The following is a 22,776-nucleotide window of genomic DNA, read 5'->3' on the forward strand; positions in this document are numbered from 1 at the left end:
TCAGCAAAGCCATGGAACGTATCATCATGGAACTCATAAACAAAGACATTGGTAACCTCCAAACTCTGGATCCCACCCAGTTCGGGTTTGTGAAAGGCAGATCATGCCTCCTGAACCTGATCGACTTCTTTGAGGCAGTCACCAAAGATGTAGATGAGGGCAAAGTGGTTCACACAGCCTATCTTGACGTCGCGCCAAGGCTTTCGACACCATCCCCCATTCTGGAATTATAGCTAAACTCAATAAACTAGGCATAAATCCCTACTTCACAAGATGGGTTGCCAACTGGCTCACTGACAGAACCCACACTGTAAAAGTTGCAGACTCCAAATCTGACCTCAAACCAGTGGCAAGTGGAGTACCACAGGGTTCCATCCTGGGACTGCTCCTGTTTGGTATCTACTTCTCTGAAGTACAGGCTAACACAGAAAGCCTCTGGCTAACGAAGTTCACAGATGACTACAAACTAGGAGCCATAGTCAAGTCCTTAAATGATGTGAACATCCTACAGAAGGGCCTCTCTGAGACAGATGCCTGGTGTCAGAGCCAAGGCCTCAAGCTCAATGCCAAAAAGTGCAGTGTCATCCCCTTTGGTAAAAACTCTGTACCCATGAACTACCACATAGGCAGCAATCTACTTAACACCGAATGTGTGATAAGAGACCTTGGGACCCAGGTGGACAGTAGTCTCTCCTTTGATAGTCACATCACCACAGTAGTCAGGAAGTCCTTCGACGTGGCACACCTCATCATAAAAGGGTTCTTGTCCAGGAAAAAAGAGGTCATCGTTACCCTCTACTCATTAGACCCATTATAGAATACAATGCCCCTTTTGGAATGTACCTCACAAGACATCTGCAGCAGCTGGAAAGGCCACAGAAGTACCTCACAAGGAGGATTACTGGACTCAAACAAATGCCCTACACTGACCGCCTCAAAAAACTCCAGCTTTACTCTGTAGCATATCGCCTACTCAGAGGTGATCTCTGCCTAACATATAAAGCTATGTCAAACCCAGAGCTGTTGGACATGCTACACCTAAAGAAATCCCAATCCCTCTGAGCTACATGCTCCTCTAGGGACCTAAACCTTGTCACCACAATAAACAGGACATGCTGGAGTGATAGATTCCTATCCCAGAGACTTCCCATACTCTGGAACAGGCTACCTATCTATGTCAAGCAAAGTTCTTCATTAGCACTCTTCAAGAAAAATCTTGATGAGTGGATGGGAAATAGGAAATACACCCCGGGGATCACTTCTATGTCTCTGCTCGTCAGTGGCACAGGAAAATAACTTTCTTGTGTGGTGTAAGCCAGGGAACCTTGTTGGCTAGGCTTGCATAGGCCCTTGGGCTGATAGGTTCATAGGTAGGTACTAGGCTAAGTACAAACAGTATTCAGTCTCACAGAGAGGTTCCCAGTAGGAGTGGGGTGTGCACCAGGATTCAGCTCTGAGCCCACTGCTGTTCATATCGGTGACGGACTACAATACCACACAGATCAAAAAAGTTACTGTATGCAGACGGTATGGCATTAAAGGCAGACTCTGAGTAAATGATACGGGAATGGATTGCAAAACTGAAAGCATATGGTATGGAATGGAGTACAGATAAGACAGCTATAATGTGACCAAATGGTGTTCAGAAGAAGCTGAGAATTGAGATAGAAGAGCAAATAGTGGAACCATTAAACAGCTTCAAGTATCTCGGCGGTGTGGTTGAGGAGAAGGGAAGTCTGAATGAGGAGGTCAAAGTTAGAATCAGAAGGGCTGTAGCCAATCAGCACAGAGTGTCAAGTGTAGTCAATGACAGAAGAATGCCAAGGAAGCTAAAAAGTAAGGTGTACATAACAGTGGTGCAATCAGTACTACTGTATGGTACAAAAACTGGGCAGTAAAGATAAAGCAGTTGAGGAAGCCAGAGGTGACAAAGATGAAGTGCCTGAGATGGGCAGTGTGATGCATACTGTAGGACACATGAAAAAATGAGGACATAAGAGCAGATACCAAAGTAGCTCAAACGAGTTAAAGTGAACAGATTACGGTAGTTTGGGCACACATGCAGAAGACAAGATTTGGGACAGACAGGAAGAAGGCAAAAGAAAACAAGGGCATCAAGCAAAGAGGTGGACAAATTGTGTGAAAGACAGTCAGGCATGAGTGTCAAAGAAGGCAGAAGAGTTAATGTGAATAGAGAGAGAGACAGTAATAGCTGACATAGCACCCTGATCCAAGCAGAAAATGGGAAAAAGGGGGCTGATAATGTTGATGATGATGATGATGATGCAGTATGGAGGCAGAGCTGTTGTGGTTTCTGACGTCATAAGAGAAAGGTTGTCTAATTAGTTTATCTGCTGGGAGGATTAGGTCTGGCTGACTAGGAGATTGAATGGTTGGGATCCTAATAGAGTATCAAACTTTTATTGAACAGGGAGCCATTTTGCCTTCTTTTTTCACTCTTTTACAGAGGTGCTCCTTTTTATTTATTTATTTTTTAGCTCCTCAGTAAAGTTGAGACTGGGTAATAGATCTACAAATTTTAGTGTTTATTGCTTGAATGTGTAAGGGTTTATTTTTTAGGCTGACTGATGCTACTGGGGGGTTGTATTCAAATTGGGAGAGTAGAATGTCTTCACCCAGTGGCAGTTTGTGGTCCTGGTTAAATAAAAATAAAAAATAAAGAATACTGACATTTCAACTTAGAAAGCCAGACATTAATTATAATTTAAAAAAATAAAACCATTTTCCTTTCTGACCTTCATGTTGCATTCTGTCGCACATGTGCCAAGTTCTGAGGAAATTTAGGGGAAAAAAAACTGTTTCACTCCATTTGCTGGGCTGTTCTTTAAAACAGCCAATCAGTATGATCAACTTGCAGCTTTGGAATGCTGAATAAGCAAATTATGCCTTATTACATCTATTAATGTTGAGTTGAGAATGCTAGAAATGTTGCTCAGCTTTCAAGTGTCTCACCAGGCTGCAGCATGAAACAATGAGGACATCTTTCTATTGGCTCAGGCTGCCTCATGTAACTGTGGCAGGCTCAGACTAAAAGCAAATTGCTACTGAAACACAAGCAGGGAGGCAAGTGTATTTACTTTTGAAAGAATATTTTTTAGCCATTATTATAAATATCAGTGTATAAAATATTTTTTTTCAAGAATGTGTGTGTGTGTGTGTGTGTGTGTGTGTGTGTGTGTGTGTGTGTGTGTGTGTGTGTGTGTACATATTAGTGCATATGGGGAATAGAAGCATTCAAATGTCCCGAATTTAGTCTCCTATTTTGGGGGTGTTTCTTGGAAAATTTATAGCTTTCTAGCAAATCAGTGAGAAGTGCAGATATTTGATTTTCAGACTTAATAGCCTTCAGAAAAAAAGCACACCACTGCAGTGCTCGTCACATATATCCTTGGAAACATTTGTCACCACAGGGGACTACTATGTTGTTGGCTTTGAACATTAAACTTTAGGAACAACTTATTTTCCTTGAAAGAAAAGAATAAGACTAAATTCCTTTTCTTATGATTTGTGTTCAGGCGATCTTTGGATGAAAACGTTAAAAAAACTCTTAAGATGCATGTCACAGCATCTAGAACCCTATTGACTTCTGGGTGACTAGCAGACTCATGGCCCCTAGCTGAATTCATTTACTACTTCCACTCTTTTTACAATGGAGTTTTGTCTGGTTAGGATGTGTTAAAAGATTAAAAAAGTTAAACTGTGAAAAAAACAAGAAAGCAGTAATTAATCTGGATGGCGTGGGAATGGGATATAAAGAAAAACACAAGTGAGGAACAGTGTGCAATACGGGAACAATATCAACAGGGGCCAATGGAGTCCTTTGCCTAGGGTTCCATTTCACCTAAAGTGGGTCTTGTTGACTGCAGTCAGATAACTGTCTTTTGGCTTCTCCCATTAGGGGTCACCACAGCAGATCACCGGTCTGCAGAATGACTGGCAGTGGAGATTGTTTTTACGATGTAGAGTTGGCAACCTGGCACCCAACTTTCACAGAAGGCACACGCACAAAAGCATGCACCTATCTGCATGTCTTTAAAACTCACTCACTCTGCACAGAAGGCACTCCACCTGAGAATCAAACCAGAGAACCTATTGCTATGAGGTGACAATGCTAACCACTGCACCACTGTGACCGACCATTGCAGTCAGATAACTGTGGTGTTTACATTATGTGAAGTGGCTATATTGAGGTGGTCTGTGGATGAAAGTGACTGACACCATCTGTTTGATCACAGGCAATGGCAGTTGACATGTAATAGAAAGTTAACTGTTTTCCTTGTACAGTCAAGGTGTAAGAAGACGTTAAGTAAGGGGTCAAGCCAAATGCCAAGCTATTTTAAACAGCCACTGTTTTCTATGAAGGTGCTGTGGTTGCAGATATACATATTGTTTTTTGTGTGTGTTTTTTTATTTCTGTTTGGTGCCAAAAAATCATGCAGTTGATTTTGTTGGAGTTGAAAGGAAGATTTTTAGATCTAATGGATTAGGGCTAGGAAATTTGCCTGCAGGTATTTCGGGAGGTTAGGTACTAAGCTGTTTGTGAAAAACAGTACATTATTATCAGAGTAATACAGCAGAAGGAGATAAGGTAAACAAAGGGTGTGCATATAATATTCCTAAAAGTACAGTTGTGTACACTTACCATAAATGTAGATGTTAGAGTGTCTTCACTGTTGCAGTCATCACATTTGGGTTATCCCAACTGGGGTAGGCCTCGGCCGGCCTGAATACCAGAGACTTATTATTTCTGTGTTGGTTGCTGTTGCTTGAAGACTGATGTCAGGTTGTCAGGGGTATAAAGGAAGGCAGCCAACGCTATTACATCAGTTTTTCTTGCCCGAACCAGTCAGAAGCCCCCAAAATAGGAGGCGAGGCTCTGGTGGCAGGACCTCACCAGTGGAAAATAAATACCAATATGTCCCTTCTAAGGAAGGAGAACAACAAGGAAGAAAGGTAATAAAAAGAAAAAAAAGGGGGATGGAGGGAGAGAAACTAGGACTGCAACAGTGAAGACACTCGAACATCTACATTTATGGTAAGTGTACACAACTGTACTATGTTCTTCATGTTTCACTTTTGCAGTCATCACATTTGGGTAGATTCCCAAAGCGGATGAAATGGGTGGAGGCAGTCAAGGAAGCTAGGGGCTGGCTAGCATGCCCTGCAAGACTGCAAAGGCAAAACCTGCCCTGGATTTAGGGTGTGAACAGATGTCCAGGTGGCAGCCTCCAGGATGTCCCTGGTGGGCACCCCTCTGAGGAATGGTGCAGAGGTGGAGGCTGCTCTGTTGCAGTGGGTCCTAACCCCCTTGGGGGAGGCTTGCCATGCTGCATGTAGCAAAAATGGATGCAGTGAGCTATCCATCCGGCAATGGTTTGCTTGGAGATGGCTTTGCCCTCTGCCCCTGAAGCAAAGCTAACCAGCAGTTGATCAGATTTTCTGAAGGATTGAGTCCTGTCAATATAGTATCTGGGCTGTCTGTGCACATCTAGAGAGTGCAGAATCCTTTCCCCCTTGTTTTGAGGGTTAGGAAAGAAGGTGGGCAAATGGATGGATTGGTTGAGAGCCACACTGGATACCACCTTGGGCATAAAGGATGGATTAGTTCTGAGGGACATCCTTTCTGCATGGAAGACGATGAAGGGTTCCACTGCCATGAGTGCTTGCAGCTCAGAGACTCCTCTGGCTGAAGTGATGGTCAGGAAGAAGACTGTCTTCCAGGAGAGAAATTTTAGCTATGCAGAAAAGCTGGTTTGAATGGAGGCAGGGTGAGCTTTTCCAAGACAAAGTTAAGGTCCAAGCTGGTGTTGGTGCCCTTCTGGGGGGCCTCAAGTTGTTAGCCCCTCTGAGGAACTGCTTGATCAGAGGGTGTGAAAAAAAGGCTGCTCAGTGGGAAAATGTGTGGAAATAGCAGAGACATGAATTTTTATAGAGGAGAAAGAGACCACTGTGTAGTACGTCAGCTAAGTAGATGAAAGGGATGGATGGCTGTGCCATATTGGCTCCCTTAGCCTGGATCCAGGTACAGAACCTTTTCCATTTATTTTCATAAGACTTTCTGGTGCTAGGGCATCTGGCCTCTTGTTTAACATCCAGAACCTGTTTACTGAGGAAGACAGATTGGTCAGGGGTCAGGTCATAAGCCAAGCTGCCAAACTGAGTGTCTGCAATTGGGGGTGTATGAATTCCCCTGCCCTCTGCGTTAAGAGGTTGGGAACCTGAGGAAGATTCCATGGGGGCAGTGGAGACAGGCTGCGGAGAAATGGGGTACCAGTGCTGTCTGGACCAGTCTGGAGCTATGAGAATGGTCCTTGGTTTTTCCTCCCTTATTTTGATCAGTACCTTGGGAATGAGAGGTAGGGGAGGAAAGGCATAGACCAAGAGGTTTACCCAAGTGAAGGACAGAGTATCTACTTTCCATGCCATGCAGTGATGCTCCCTGGTGCAGAATTTGTTGAGCTGATGGTTGGTGTAGGAGGCAAAGAGGTTGACCTCCGGGGTTCTCCATTTCTGAGTTATTAGTAAGAAGGTGTTTCTGTTGAGCTGCCACTCGTGCAGGTCCAACAGTTTTCTGCTTAATTGGTCTGCCAGGGAGTTGAGAGAACCTCACAGGTGTAGATGCATGGAAGAGGATGTGAACCAAAGGGTCATGGCCAGCCTGCACAGCAGGTAGGAGTGAGTCCCTCCCTGCTTGTTGATGTATCACTGTGGTGTTGTCTGTTTTGATCAGGAGAACCCCTGGAGAGAGAAGGGGTTTGAAAGCTATCAAGGCCTGTTGCACAGCCATCATCTTTTTTAGATTGATGTGCAGGGGGTGTTCTGGGGGTTCCACTGGCCCTGTATGCACCTGCTGTTCAGGTGTGCTCCCCAAGCGTAGTCTGGTGCATCTGCGGTGAGGGTCTGGGCAGTGGGGTGTGGGGAGAAGGGCAGTCCCTTGTTGTGGGAGCAGGCTGTTGCCCACCAAAGAAATTCCTCTCTCAGGCCAGGAATATTAGGTAAAAGAGTTTCCAGAGCTTGAGAGTGTTGACACCAAAGGCTCTTAGGTACCATTGAAGTTTCCTAATATGCAGTCTGGTATATGGAATAAGGAGTATGCAAGATGCCATTAACCCTAGGGCTTGCAAGATTTCCCTTGCAGAAAGCTGGGGCCTGGTGGCCAGTTGAAAGAAGTAAGCTGATAGGAAACTTTGTTTCTCTGGTGTTAGGCAATCCATCTGGGATGCTGTGTCCAGACTTGCTCCCAGGAAGATTATCCTCTTGGTGGGTACCTGTTTGGATTTCTTTTCATCGATAGTGCACCCTAAGGAGGTTAGTAGGTAACTTACAAAGGCCAGGTCTTTGAACAGCTTTTCCTGGCTGTCTGCCTGAATAAGGCAGTCATCTAAGTAGGGATAAATTTGAATATTTCTTTGTCTGCAAAAAGCAATGGCCGGAGCCAAGCATTTTGTGAAAACTCTGGGAGCAGTAGATAAGCCAAAGGGAAGTGCAGAGAAAGGAAAGTGCTGAGATCCTGTCCTGAAGCAAAGATATTTTCTGCAGGACTCCCTGATGGGAATGTGGAGGTAGGCCTCTTTTAGGTCCAGGATGACTAGCCAAGCGTCCTTGGAAAGCATGGGTAGTAGCTGCTGAAGGGTGAGCATTTTTAATTTTGGGATCACCAGGAAGGTGTTTAGAATGGACAGATCGAGGATGGGGCACCAGGTGCCCTCTTTTTTAAGTACCAGAAAAAGTCTGGAGTAGAAGCCTTGGCCTATCTGCTCTACAGGAACATGTCCTACTGCTCCCAAGGAGAGCAGGGTATGGATTTGCTTTTGAGCCTCTGCCCACTGATTTGGTGGTAGATCTGGGAACCCTCCGGTGGTTGGAAGGGTGTGGAAAGAGAATTTGTACCCCTGTAACACAATGTTCAGAACCCATTGGTCCTTGGTAATGGTGGCTCAGGTGCTTGAGTGAAAGGACAGTCTTCCTCCTAAGGGTATGTGATGGTGGGCAGAAGCGATGTAGGGAGGGGGTGAGTCATTGTGAGTTTTTGCCATAAGGGGGTAGCTTAGAACTCCCTGGTTTTCAAATGGAGGCAATCCACTGCTTAGATCTCTGCAATCCATGGGACTGCTGTCTTGGAGGTCTGTTGCCATGGAGTCTAGGCTGGCCCTGTTTACTAGGTGCAGGAAAGGACCAGTGCTGGGAAGGAAAATGCCTGCTGAACCTAGGGGAGTGTACCTGTAAGAAATCTTTAACAGTCTGCATAGATTTTGCTTTTTCTTCCATCTTTTTTAACACCTCTTCTGCTTTAGTACCAAATAAGTTATCTTTGTGCAAGGGTGCATCCAAGAATTTTGATTTGACATGGTCTGGCAAGGGTTGTTCCTTAAGCCATGCATGTTTTCTAATGACAGATCCAGTAACTGCTGCCCTGCAAGAAGCTTCTAGGGTATCAAAACCGCAGTGCAAAGTGTGTTACTTGACCAGCAGAGTGCATTAATTCCTGTAAATCTTTATTTTCTGCCCAAACAGGAAAGGAGGTAATTTTTTGTTTAAGGAGTTCCAGGGTATGTTGCCTATATTTAAGCATATGGAACTGACAATTGAGGGCCCTGATAGCAAGAGTAGCTGAGGTGTATACTTTTTTACCCCATCTGTCCAGTGCTCTGGAATCCCTGTCTGAGGGGGTGGGATTCTTAGTTGAAGCAGATTTAACCCCTTTTGGGCCTTGAGTAATGACCTCAGGGTCTGCTGTTGGGTTTTTAAAGAGATATTTGTGAGAGGCAGGGACACTTAGTACCGGTCTGGTTTTCTGGGAGCAGGAAGGAGGGCATCTGGAGTCAAGCAAGATTCAAGGAAGACATCATCTACCACATCTAGGACTGGGGGGATGGCTAAGGGCTTGTGCTGTGGAAGGTCCAGGAACTGTCTGAGTCTCTTTTAGACTGTGGGTAGTCTTGACTCTCCCATTTGAAATGCTCCCTTAAAGTATGCAGGGTTTCTCCAAAAGAAAAATCCTCTGGGGAGATGCTGAAGGAATAGATTCCTCTGCATCAGAATCCTCATATGTAGAGAGGGGCTCCATGTCTTCATAGTCAGAAGCATCAGATTCATCTGACTCTTGTTCAGACAAAACTTCTGGAGACAGATCTCTTTTTGAGGAAGTGGCTTGGCCTCCCCTAATCAGCATGATAAAGTCCTCTGACATTCTAAGCATTTCTGACTGAGGCAAAGGAGCAGGCGCCAAGGAATGGCTGGAAGGCAGCTTCTTGGGAGGGGGGGGTTCAACCCCTGGGCCTACGGAACTCGGTTGGTTTAGAAAGAATGGTAGCCATGAAAGAAAGCGTCATTTTATGTCTGGATTCGGTGTTGCGAAGGACTTCCTTGGAAGCCGGTACCTACACAGCGGTTCCAGACCCATCCAAGGTAGAGACAACTGCCAGATACTTAGACGAAGAAGAGTTCTGCGGCATACAAGAGTCCAAAAGGTTCTCGGTAGAGGCCTGCGAATTAACTGAAGTGGGCATCAGGGGCTGCCAAAGCACCTCACTGAATTCCGGAGAATTGACGACCATCTTGGAGGAAGCGTCGTCGGAAAGTTTAGTCCTGTGCAGCCTGTCTCTGTCTTTATCTTTATATTTTTTCGGAAGGTCTGCTGTAGGATGGCTTATGGAAGCCATATCAGAATTTGAGGACTGTAAATGGAAATATCTGGCTACAAAAAGGGCCCGACGATGAATAGTTCTGGCGTTAAAGCACAGAACCGACAATGAGGGATGTCGTGATCTGGGCCTAGACAAGTGACACAGTAGGAATGAAAGTCCTGGTGTGGTATCTGCTTTCCACAGGCAAGACAATTATTAACTTTTTCTGACATCAGTTAGTGCAAGAAAAAAAGATCCCCACCGGGGTACTTAGTTTTCGAAGACTTCAACTTCAATTTGGAAACGAAACTCAGGTAGCGGCTGACTGACACTCATGTGAACTGCTTCTGTTTCGGGCTCCATGACAAGAAAGACTGATGTAATGGCATCGGCTGCCTTCCTTTACACCTCTGATGACCTGACGTCAGTCTTTAAGTGACAGCAACCAATGCAGAAATACTAAGTCTCTGGTATTCAGGCCACCCAAGGGCTACCCCAGCAGGGATAACCCAAATGTGATGACTGCAACAGTGAAACACGAAGAACATCTTTGTATATCACAACATTATTGAGGAGTGAAAGAAAAATAAAACGGAGAACTGCGATAAGGGCTTGTGAATGTAGGAGCCAATCAGGTCCCATTTCTGCTCCCTGCCCTGATCCCACTTATACGATTTTATCTTTTTTAATTTCAAATGTAGCAAGCACTTGCTACAGTTTACATCCTGCAATGAGTGATAAGGCACTGTGGTTTTAGTAAAAAAAGAAAAGAAAAAAATGTTTTTTTCTTTTAAACTGGAGTAAACTGTTAGTGACAAATTAAGCAAGCAGTTGCTATAGTTGCCACATAAGGAGAGATACACTGTTCAGATTTGACCATAAATGCAATACCGGCTTTTAAAAGCAGGTATGCACTAAAGAGCAATCTGAACTGGATGGATGATCATGTCCCCTAATGTTTAGACCCAGAGTAGTTAAACCTTCCATCCCCACAGCTACACTACTGCAATCATACACTGAATTCAGATCAGAATTTTAAAAACATCTCAAATCCAAAACAAAATATACATGTTTATTTACCTCCCAAATTACCGACATTTATGCCTTTAAGCTGCAGCCTTACTCAATTAACTGTTCCCAAAATATATTTAATTCAATTAATAACCTTACTACCATTTAACTTGTTCCTCTTTATTAAATAGATTCCTATTATATACATTTTGAATATTTACCATACTTATATTAACTTCATCTCTATTCATAAACTCTAAGGTAAGTACCATACATGTATTCTTCAATCCTAAGATTATATTTTCACATTTGTTAAGATTTATTCATAGGTTTACAGGTTCATAGTACAGACTTCAGTCTAAACAATTGTTTGTTGCATTGATGTTTGTTTGTGTGACCAGTTTTTGAACTGTTTAACCTGCAGTTTAATAAAATGTATTATGTTTGATCTTAGCAGGCTGGCCAGAAAATCTGGATCAGTCCTTCCCAATGGAAAACAAATTTAAACAAATAATTAACCCACAGAATGTACAGTGCATCTAATAGTAGAAATGCAAGTGAAGCAACTGATGATGAATTCCTGAATTACTGGTCAAGGATGATTTTCATTTCAAATTTAATATTTTCAAAAATCTCAGCTTTTGTATTATAAATAGAATCTTCATGCTTCCAAACATAAATATAAGTTATTTTACTATACTTTTAAGTCAACATTATTTACACATGGACTTCCTCAATGGCTGCATACTGAGTAACAGCTTAATTCTAGCTCTCACAGGATGAAATCAGAAACTTAGCAGAGAAAGCCAGCAGACCTAAATTTCTGGGTAAATTTCAGTAACTGGCTAGTAAGTGCACTGCTTGGATGCCAGACTGGGAAAAGTACTGCAGTTGTTCACCAAAAGGCAATGCAAGCTCCAGACATGACTTCCAGTAACCTAGGAGAAAGTATAAGGCAACTGCACACAGACCTGATTAAAATAAACAAAACAGTGACGTGTTCATCAACTCAAACAATAAAAGACTGGAAAAAATTTGAAGAACCTTTAAACAGGTATTCAGGTAAGGAGTTTAAGACTGCGCAAAAAAAGATGTTTCAGAAAAATAATATGTTGGGAAAACCTGAGATTTTCTGCTGTACCAGAGAAGCTGGAAAGAACAGACTGTATTAATTTTATGAAAGCACAAATAAACAACTGGACTGGTATTCCACAACAGGAACTGTTAATTGAAAGGGCACATTGTGTGTATGCTCCAAACCTAGCTATGAGAAAGCAACCTGGACCTTTAATAGTAAAGATGCAATCTTACTAGCAGAAGGAGTTGATTCTGACAAAACTGGCAGAAGGACAAAGTATTAAAAGTGGTAGGCAGCAGTATAGTTGTGGAGAATGACTACTCGTTGTACACCAGGCAGAAGAGGAGAAGTAAATTTATTGCATTATTCACGGAATGTCGAGAAGCAGGAATGAGATTCAAACTGCTGTACCAAGCTATCTTTAAAACATTTTCCATGGAGGGACAAAATAATTTTTTGATGAAGTACATGCTAAGGAAGAAATGCAAGTTTGTCCAACAAAAAGTGAGTTGTGAAACAGGAGGAGATTCTGCTTCTTGTTCTTTTGGTAATAAAGACCACAGAGAGACTGTCAGTGAAACCTTTCCAAAGTTTCAATGGAAAATGCTTGAGAGAAGGAAAAAAACACAAGACTCAACTAGAAGAATTGATGCAGAGACAGGATTTGGGAAATGGAGATGAACAGGAATAAAACCGGTAACTTGGAAATTGGCAAATGTGGGATTACAAAACAATAATTACATTTGTGAAACATGATAGAACAAGAAAACCTGGAAACGTGGGACATTCCTGGACTTTAAACTTATAAGAGACTCATACCCATACTCATAAGCATATACCCTACTTAATTTCATTAATGTTTGGGAAAATACTCAGGAGTGGGGAATAGGAGGGAGAAAGTTAAGTATAAGTAAAACATTTTTTTCTTAATGGTACTATTTTAATAGTGCATGATTTTCTTTGCCAGCTACAAAGTAAAATGTTCTCAGTTATTTTTAAGTGTAATGGGGATACTAATGTAAATAGATGCTCTTTTTTATCTCTCTTTTTCTCTCTGTTCAGTTTTAAGAGATGTAGGCACTGCAATGTAAAAAAAAAAAGAGGAAGAAAAATCTGGTTAAAAGAGCACTCTTGCATAGGGGAATGGCTGGGTTAAAGCCCTTAACTTAAACTAGTAACACGTTTTAAGAGAAAGCAAGTAAATGAAAAAGAATATTAAATATTCTACGGCTTTTTTCTAGTAAATAAATGAATGCTTGGCAATTTTGTGTCTGAATCTCACATCTCTAGGAGACAATCTGATAAAGAGAAATGGCTTGGAGAAAATCTTTTCTGAAAGCACTCAAGTGTTTTCCCAGCTGAAAGAGCTATAAAGATAAGACAAGGCCAGACAGCACTTAGTAGAAGCACAGGCTGCACCATGCATCTTAGCATGGATAACCTTTCTTTTAGGTTATCTCAAGTCTGTACGGCTATCAGTTTGGAACGTTTGTTCCTACTAGGAGGGAAAAACTTCAATATTTGAAAATGCACATAAATTTGTGTGTTATGGTTTTAGGGTGTGTTGTGGATGTGTTTTTTTTGTTTGAAGGTTTTCAATAAAACAAAACATTCTGGAAGATGTGAGATATGCTCAAATAAAGAGGACAAGAAGCAACTGTATTAAAAATTAACCTGCCAAACAGCATATGCATGTAACACAAAAGCTGTAACTAGACATCTAACAAAAAAGTTGTTCTACATAAAAGGTGGGAATAATAACTTCTTAATACAATGATGATTTCTGTAATGTCTTTAAATGTCAATGGTCTCACAGCTAAATACAAAAAGGAAAGAGTAGTAAACTATATTAACTGAATGAATAAAACCAGGCCCAGAAACACAGCAGAAGATGGATGGCACCAATAAAAGCACAACTTTCAATAAAAATAATGAAATTAAAATTACATGGTGAGACTGGTGGAAGGTCAAGTAACAAGGAGAGACTGGGATTTTGGTTGCAGGGCTTTAAGGAGAATAACAATAATCATAGAGAATATTATATTCGTAAAGTAGCAGTAAATATTCTAAGAACTAAGCCAACACAGGAATAGAGAAAGGAGATTCTGATAGGTATGACTGCAATTAGGTATACAGACAATAGGTAAAAGGGGGGGGTGAAGCTTATTGGAGAAAACTCGCAAAGGAACCAAGGTATTGGGAGCAAATAACCAGAGAGAAAAAGGTAACAGAATGGGAATACACCAAGAATTTATTTGGACTGCAGGCTAGAGACTGCCTTTCCTATCAAAGACTATTAGACTATAGGCAAAGAGAAAAAAATAGGGGTGTCCTAAATGAAACAGCACTGGTAGAGGTTTTAGTAGAATCTAGAATAGAAGCTGATGTTAAAAAAGGAATAATTAGTACAGCATACAAAACACTGCATGATAACTATAAGAATCAGTCAGAGGAGGTTACAAAGGATTTGGAAGAGAGACTGGATAAGCAACTCACAAAGAATCAATGGGAGGATATATGTATGTACAGCTTCCAAATATGCAAGTCTAGAAGATTTAGGATCTTTGCTTGGAAGTGTTTACATGGGTATTTTTATACCCCAAGTAGACTCCAATTATTTTTTCTTCAGGTACACAACAAATGTTGGAGGTATGATGGAGAAGAAAGAGGTAACTGGGAACATATTTTCTGGGAGAGTAATGACTTGGCAGACTTTAAAGATTCCCTGCAGACTACTCTGTCAGAGATACCGGATGAGCAAATTGGTGTAACTAAGGAAATTATTTTTTTTTAGCTATGATTCAGAATCAATTGCTTAGACATAGAAAGGTCTTGCTGAGTCTAATTATGGTGGCTGCCAAAAAAGCAATTACTAGAAAATGGATATCAGAGTGTAAACCAATTTTACTAGAAGGAACAAATACATTTACAAAGATAAAACAACTGGAATCTTTAGAAAATGGTTGGAGAAAATTACATAGGAAACTAATGGGAATTGAGGGAAAAATACATGCAGAGGAGGAATGAGGTTTATAAGAAGGCAGGATTTGAAAGAGCTAAATAATGTTTGCCTGACAATGACTGGACAGATTATAAGTAATGTATAATTGTCTGCAACTACAATTGTGTCAACGTGGTTTGTAACGTATAATGTTTGCAACTGAAATTGTGTAAGTATGGTTTGTTTTCAATTATATAAATGTAAGACTGCCTATGTCATACATGATAATTTAATAAAGATGTTTCTTGTTTCAAAAAAAAACATTACTTATACAGACATGCATGGAATATTACCCACCCTCCCCCGCTTAGGGTTGTGGTCATCATTGCCTTCCATGGGTCACTCCTTTGTGTGCTGTGAAAAGAGACAGATTTTCAACCCAACGTGGAGACTTCAGCTTATGCAGAGATTCTGCTGACCAAGCTTCATTCAGCATTTTCATTTTCTTACCCCTTGTTGTAGAGCCTTTGAAAACTCCCACCAGTACCAATTCTTTTAACCATTTTAACTCACAAAGAAGGAGCTTCTGTTTTTTAGGAACACTCTCCATACTCACAAATATGTCATCTCAGCAAAGGTCTTCAAATTCCAGTTCCAGCAACTTCTAACCCCTTTTGTAATTGACAGATCAATCACACATTCATGCTTAGTCTTCACCTCTTGCCCACTAGCTTTAAATATTTTCAATAAACTGCAGGAATCATTGCCTCGCAGCGTTTACCTACAGGCAATTAAAGGACAACAATGGGATTCTATTACAAATGCTTAACCTCTCTGTCCTTTGTCTCCCCATTTACTGTCCCTGCTATGAATAAACAATACAGCGTTTAAAATATTTTAAATCGACGATTTCTCTCCACTAGAACTGTACCTTACTGTACTTTGGTAGTTTCACTTTCAAAAAACTTTTATCCCGCCCTGGAAAAGCTTGCTGCAGTCTCCATTTCACTGATGTCATCAAGGCCAATGAATAAAGGTAGTTTTCTGGCCGATTCCTTCTCCAAACTGACATCACCACGACCATCCTAAAAAAACGCCCATGCTGTGATGTCACAGCTCCCTGGTCCTTCCTTTACCCATACAGAAAGTAAAGGCTAGAACAAGGAAACAGTACATGAGTTAAGTTTCCTGCTGTGAGCTGTCATTCACAGCAGGTGACAGCTCAAATTACCCTTAGTACTTTGACAGCTAAGGAAGTTAGGTATGAAGGGGGATAGGAGATGAGTCAAAGTAGTACAATTCAGGCTTCACAAAAGACTGCAATTTAGCCATTCTAAAAGGAAGCAGCAGTAAAAGGCACCTTGAAAGTCTGTTCTGTGACATTTGTACTGTTTGTGTTTTAAGTAGTCACAGAACGGCATGAAATGTTACCTAAAACTGACTGAAAGACAGCAGTGTATGCATGCAAAATCAATGCAGTGAAAGGAGCTTTAGGAAGAAAGAGTCCTGCGTGATGTAATTTTTTTACAAACAAGCACTGCATTGTTGGATACCTATTGGCAGAGTAAACAATAAGAATTAATTCAAGATGCCAGACCCCATCTGGTCAGACTCAGACAATACTTATAAAAATACTTAAAAACCTGTAAATAGTCCCAGAGTGATGATACAAAGTAGGAAACACCAAACCATGATGAAATAAAATGTTTTTTGAGTCTGTGGGTGTGGTTCTCCTTTAAATGATTCCATGGGATTACATCTTTTTATCTACAACTTAGGAATACTGAATTTGTTCCTACACATGAGCTTGGAATTTATGTTTAATGTTTTCTGGTTACTGCTGTAAAACTTTATAGCAGTATGCTTATTTGGCATATGCAACAGAGTAGCAGTTACAAGTTATAAGGCTTTCCTTATGATTTCCTTGCTATTAGAAGTCTGGCTGTGTGGTCATGACTTATATAAATGTACCTGACAATTTGACTAGTCAAAATACAATCAGCTCATTATTTTCAATTCATCCTTCCATGATGTTTTATACTACTAAAGCTGTCCTCCTAAGCTGTGCTTGACGACATGACATTTTTGTTCAACACCTACTCAGTTACCAAATATTTATAAATGTATTCAATTGGCTAGCTATATGTATGTGTGTGTGTGTATAACTGCCTAAGACTACATTGCTAAAGTTCTAAAGGAGACTTAAGACCATGTTTTTAAATGTGCTTTTTTTTAAAGCAATTTGTCTCTGCTTCAGTATAACTTTAATTTGCAATTTGACCAGAAACATTTATCTACAATACTACAATAATATGCTGCTGTTATGCTGGGAAGATAGAGAGACAAACGCAAACATGACACACACACACACACACACACACACACACACACACACACACACACACACGCACACACACACTCCAACTACAAGTTTTCCTTAAATTGACTCTAAAATGTGACAAAAACTAAGCATTTTCCTACATTGTCAGAAAATGTAATACTGTATATTATCCCCTCTCTTCTTTCTTGTACGATCAGATCATAATAAAAGAAATATATGCTGTAATCAAGACTACGCCACACCACATGTAGAGTAAAAGCAGGACAAACCGATGGGATTTGCCTTACGTATTGTGAGAAGAGGAGATCCAATAATGAGACAGAGGGTTGTTCATGGTATCTGAAATATCCTGTTCACTGTTGGGGTCCCAGATGGAGTTTTCTTTGGAAAACAGGAATGTCAGAAACTGCAGAGAAGAAAAAAAGACAGAGATTAAGGACAGTAAAATAATATCTGACATGAGTTGTGAAGACAGAAGCAATGCATTTACTTAAATGACTCTATACAAAGCTAATATTCCCCTCTTACGTCACGTCTGAGCCAAGAAACAGGAAGACATAGCCTGAATCAAAAGAAGTTACTCTTACAGGCTGTGAACAGTGTTCAGTGTCAGACTCCTTACTGTCGGTAAAGTACTAGATCTAGTCAGCAGCACAGCAAAAAATACTGTTGCACACAGGGCACTTGTCTTCCCTGTATTGAGGATAACAATTTTACGATTTGCTTTTTTGTTGCATTTTGAAAACTCAGTCTATCCCATTCCATTTAGGACATATTTTCCACAGGAAAACTAAGCTATACTACCATGCAAAACAGACTGTTTATGGACATATGTACAGTATTGGATAACACTCAATTTGCAGTGTAAACAGACACACATTACTAAATTATTTACAGATGAGATACCACATAGACTTATAGGACTCTGTTGAATAATTTAAATTATACAATGACTGGCCATTAATATTCGAAAACAAGCACGCTGACTAACCAGCATACCCATTGTAAATCCCAGAATATACCAATGGAAAAAGGTCCAATCACCTGGACTTCTTTCCGTTCGTATATTTCATAATTTTTATTTATTTATTAATTTTTTTTAACAAATAAAAAAAAAAATCTATAGTCCAGACTCCGGACATACCAGAGAGGCAGCATGGAGGAAATGCAAAGAAAATCAGGTACGTTATTTAAAACTAAAGACACATCCCTGATTTTTTTTGCACTTCCTCCATTCTGTCAATCTCTCTCTCCTACCCCTAATGTAGCCGAAACTTTTTTTTTTTAATTAAAAAAAGGAAAACAAAAACGGAGCAATGGAGACTTTCTTTTCTCCATTGCTTCCTTTTCAAAGGATTGATGTACTGGGTATGTGTGGGAACGCAAGTCCCATACGCATGTGCTGTACATCAAAACAATGCAGCAGGATACCACCAGCTGTGGAAGAACAGTACGGCACTGTTATACAAAGACATTAAGACATTATTTAAGAAAATTATTTTTTTTCTTAATGTCATTGTATAATAGCAATAACTGACTCTGTGGTTGTGGTATATTGAATATTTATCCACGGTTGGCTTTATTTAATCACTCTGGCTTCACCCTCATGATTAAACCACACCAACCATGGGTAAATCTTCAATATACCGCACCACGTTGACAGTTACTGCTTAAGTAGAATACTACGTTACAGCAGTAACTATACGGTCACATGTGAGAAGATATGAAACTTAGTGACATCAGCATGCGCCAACTGACCTTTAGCCTGTAGTAAGAATTGTTAATATTATACAACTGTTAGAAGGAAGAGAGAGCAGCTCCTCCATCTTGGCACAGAAGTACATATTGTCAATACAAAACTAAAGGAAAGAGACTCACAAACATCATAGTTTTGAAGGATATCAAACAAATTACACCTCTCAACATCTGAATGGTAAAAATCATAGTAATGCCCCTTAAAAATAACAGTAAAAAATCATAAATCAGATTAGGTTCTTAATTTTCAAAAATCAAAGTTCTTCAAATATTTGACAGCATGTACAGCATGCAGTAGTTAATAAAAACAATCTGTGTATATGCTTAGTTCAGTTACTTAAAAATGCATGCAACTTTAAACAAGTTTAACTTTGGGCAGAACCAGTAAATTTAGGAAGAAAAAGCTAAAATCATGTCAGTTTGCTTAAATTATATCAGTTCAGAAGTTAGATGCTCGGCTGGAGTACCTTCTATGCGGAATCTGCATGTCCTCCATGCATTCATGGGGTTTTTCCTCCCACATTACAAACACATGCATCCGGAGCATTTCTCCCCAGGCCTCTGCTGAAAATTGGCTTTGTTCCAAATCAGGCTCTCCCAGTAAACAAATGTTAATAAAATAAAATAAATAAAAATAAATTATATGGAAGAAAAACAGTCACTATGTAAAACTAACTGGAATGAGGTGTTCAGTGGAAAAAATGCAGATGGAATGTGGAAAGTTTTGAAAGAGAAATTGTTTGAGTGCAAAAAATCAAAAAATGTTTGACATCATGATGTAGGCATACAATATCAGGCAGATATATTTCCATAAGAACAAGATATCTGACTACGGTGAGAGAGAAAAAATATAAGAAATGGAAAACAGGTTGAACTACAACTTTGAAAACTGAAATAAACATGCTGGACAAACAGGTTGAGCATAGTGTGAGACAATATCAAGAAAATTTTGAAGAAAATTTATATAAAGACACTGAGCATAATAGGAAACCTTTTTATAGATACATAAGTTGTGGAAGGAGTAAAGACACAAACTGATAAATTATGTGCAGATTCTAAAATTTATTCTCAGACACAGCAGGTTACAGATATATTTACAAGATCTTATGCAAAACAGTTTGGCTCCACAAAAGGGGTGGTAAGTTGTCCTAGTGACATCCAGGTAACCCCAGACACTGGAATCAAATTAGATTATATTGAAAAGTGCACAAACTGGATCCAACAAAGCACAGAGAGGAGATGGAATTAGTAACAATGACCTGAGAACACTTCAGCAAGAAGTTGCAGTACCATTACATCTGTTATTCACTAGGTCATATAAATATGGGAGATTCCTCAAGAATGGAGACATGCGCTTACTAAAACTGTTTTAAGGGAAAGGGGAGTAGGACAAACCCAGAATCATATAGACCCTTAAGTCTACTTTCATGTTGTGGAAAAATAATGTAGAAGGTAATACTGGATAAGTTACTGTCAGACCTGGATAGGGTGGGACTTTAAACCATATATCAGCATGCATATTTTGAAAACAGATCCATTATCACCTGTAACATGATGTTCTATAACAATATAACAACAACTATGAATGAAAAATTGTGCTGTGATGTAATTTATACAGCTTTGACTTCAGCATTTGACAGGGTCATACACACAACACTGATCAATAAATTAGTATAACTAGGTATTTTTGTACTCTTGACAAGATGGATAGCTGCATGGCTTACAAATAGGACATGGAAAGTATCATACAGCAACTGGACAGGCGGAATCCTTGGTTACAGTCAGGGTGTCCCACACGGCTCTGTCCTAAGCCCCTACTTGTTTAGATTGCATCTTTCACACCTAACTTTTTCATCTAAGGTGTTTTACAGTCTATATGCAGACCTGAAATTGGGTAAACTGATTACAGATAAGGCATGTCTGCAAAATAACTTGACTAAATTGACCATTTGAGCACAGGAGAATAAAATGCTGATAAATACATCAAAAACTAAGCATATCAGATCTGATAGGCATAAATTGAAAAGTGAATATTTAATACAGCACACTGTGATTGAAACTGCAGACTCATTTAAGGACCTGGGTATATGGGTAGATTCAGCTATGAGTTTTTCTAATTATATCAACCAATTGGTTAATGATAGTTATAGAACTACAGGTTGTATAAAAAGATTTATAAAGTCTAGGAAATCAAAAATAATGAAGTCATTGTTTGTTAGTTACATTAGACCCAAACTTAAGTATGGAATAACAATATGGAAACCCTATAAGTAAACAAGCATGAATAAACTGGAAATAGTACAGCGGAAATATACCAAGGGCATCCATGGATGTGAAAATTTAAGTGTACAGTGCCTCTTACAAACATCTAAGAGGAGATCTTATTCAGGTATATAGGGCATTTAGAGACAACTACCTCTGGGAATGTTTGGGGTTATCGAAAGGTACTAGAGAATCATCAGACAACCAATGTAGAATATTCTACAGGAATGAGAAGTGCACTAATTGGTTCTCTGACAGAGTAGCCAATGCATGGAACAGACTACCAAATTACATTAAAGCAAGTACTAGTTTAGATATTTTTAAGAGCAGCCTGGACATTTGTTATGGGAACAAGTGTTTTGGTATACTGTCATGCTAGAAGGGCATTAATGCTCATGCTTGAAATAGCTGTGTGTATGTATGTATGTATAGGTTGTATCCTGAATTTTAATGCTGAAAATGCTATTTTTAAATACAGTTTCCAAAAAGAATGAAAATTTCACTTTTATGCAGAAATGCATAGTCGTTTAGGTTGGAAGTCATAACACCATACACATTTATGGCTCTGAGCTACAGAGCTGTATAGCTTTTATATTTCTTACTCTGAAGAGAACTTGATATATACGCCTTTATTTTAAATTGATTGCTTTGCAAATGCTGCAGTTTGCCAGTTTCTAACATATATTCTGACCTTCATTTGACCTTACCTACTAATGCTAATATAGCTGCACTTATTCAAAGATTTTATTTTTAGGACAAGACACTTAGATACTCAACCATATTAGCTAATAAACAATAAATTCAATAAGTCGTCTTAAATGAGTAGATGCAAGTCTGCACTTTAAAAAAACATACTTTTTGCTGAAACAAAAGTGTTATTCTTAGTTATGATGTAATAATAGATTAAAGATCTGATTCTAAGGCAGGAGTCAGAGCTTGATGTGGCAGAATTAAAGATGTTAAGATTTGCACTGGGTGTGACGAGGATGGACAGGATTAGGAATAAGTATATTAGAGGGTCAGCCCAGGTTGGAAGGTTTGGAGACAAAGCCAGAGAGGCAAGATTACATTGGTTTGGACATGTGCTGAAGAGGGATGCAGAGTATATTGGGAAAAAGATGCTAAGGATGAAGCTGCCAGGTAATAGGAAAAGAGGAAGGCCTAAGATAAGGTTTATGGATGTGGTGAGAGGGGACATGCAGGTGGTTGATGTGACAGAGCAAGATGCAGAGGACAGGAAGAAATGGAACCAGTTGATCTTCCGTTGGGACCCCTAACCGTGGCAGCCGAAAGAAGATTCTAATATTCTGAATTTCGCAGCATGACCACATTTTATAAGTTTGTGTTTGTTTTGAACTCAACAGCATAAAATTGATCAGCCTTACAGCTATGCAGTCTTTCTTGTGAAAATTACAAAATAATTTTACCAAATTTCTGATGGAAATTTGTGAAGACACTCAGAGAATACACATAGCAGGTAATGTAAGAGATAAAGCTGTTTATGTAAACTTCACCCATCCATCCACATCCTCTTTTACCCATTTTTGAAGATGGGTTCAGAGTGTCACTTTAACAGGGACAATCAACTACAGCCAAGGTGCACACCACTGGTGGCAAGCCCTCCTATGGTTCTTCTATACAACACACAGTCTGTGTCACTACTGGAAGATGAGTCTATATGCATGGAGGAGGGGTTGGTAGCATATTTCTAGTAACAGAATAGTTCAGTATTCTAGAGTAT

The 22,776-nt window shown here is 39.9% G+C and overlaps 1 protein-coding gene across 1 annotated transcript in view; it reads right to left on the reverse strand.

The window, feature by feature from the left end:
- PLCG1 (phospholipase C gamma 1) overlaps positions 1 to 22,776 on the reverse strand; it is a 415,222-nt gene that overhangs the window by 329,024 nt on the left and 63,422 nt on the right. The window contains exon 3 of the mRNA XM_044089015.1: positions 17,306 to 17,424. Coding sequence (XP_043944950.1) covers positions 17,306 to 17,424 — 119 coding nt within the window. The remainder of the gene's footprint in view (positions 1 to 17,305; positions 17,425 to 22,776) is intronic.

Source organism: Protopterus annectens, chromosome 12.part0 (assembly GCF_019279795.1).
Source record: "Protopterus annectens isolate FY-2018-M chromosome 12.part0, PAN1.0, whole genome shotgun sequence".
Classification (NCBI taxonomy): Eukaryota; Metazoa; Chordata; order Ceratodontiformes; family Protopteridae; genus Protopterus; species Protopterus annectens.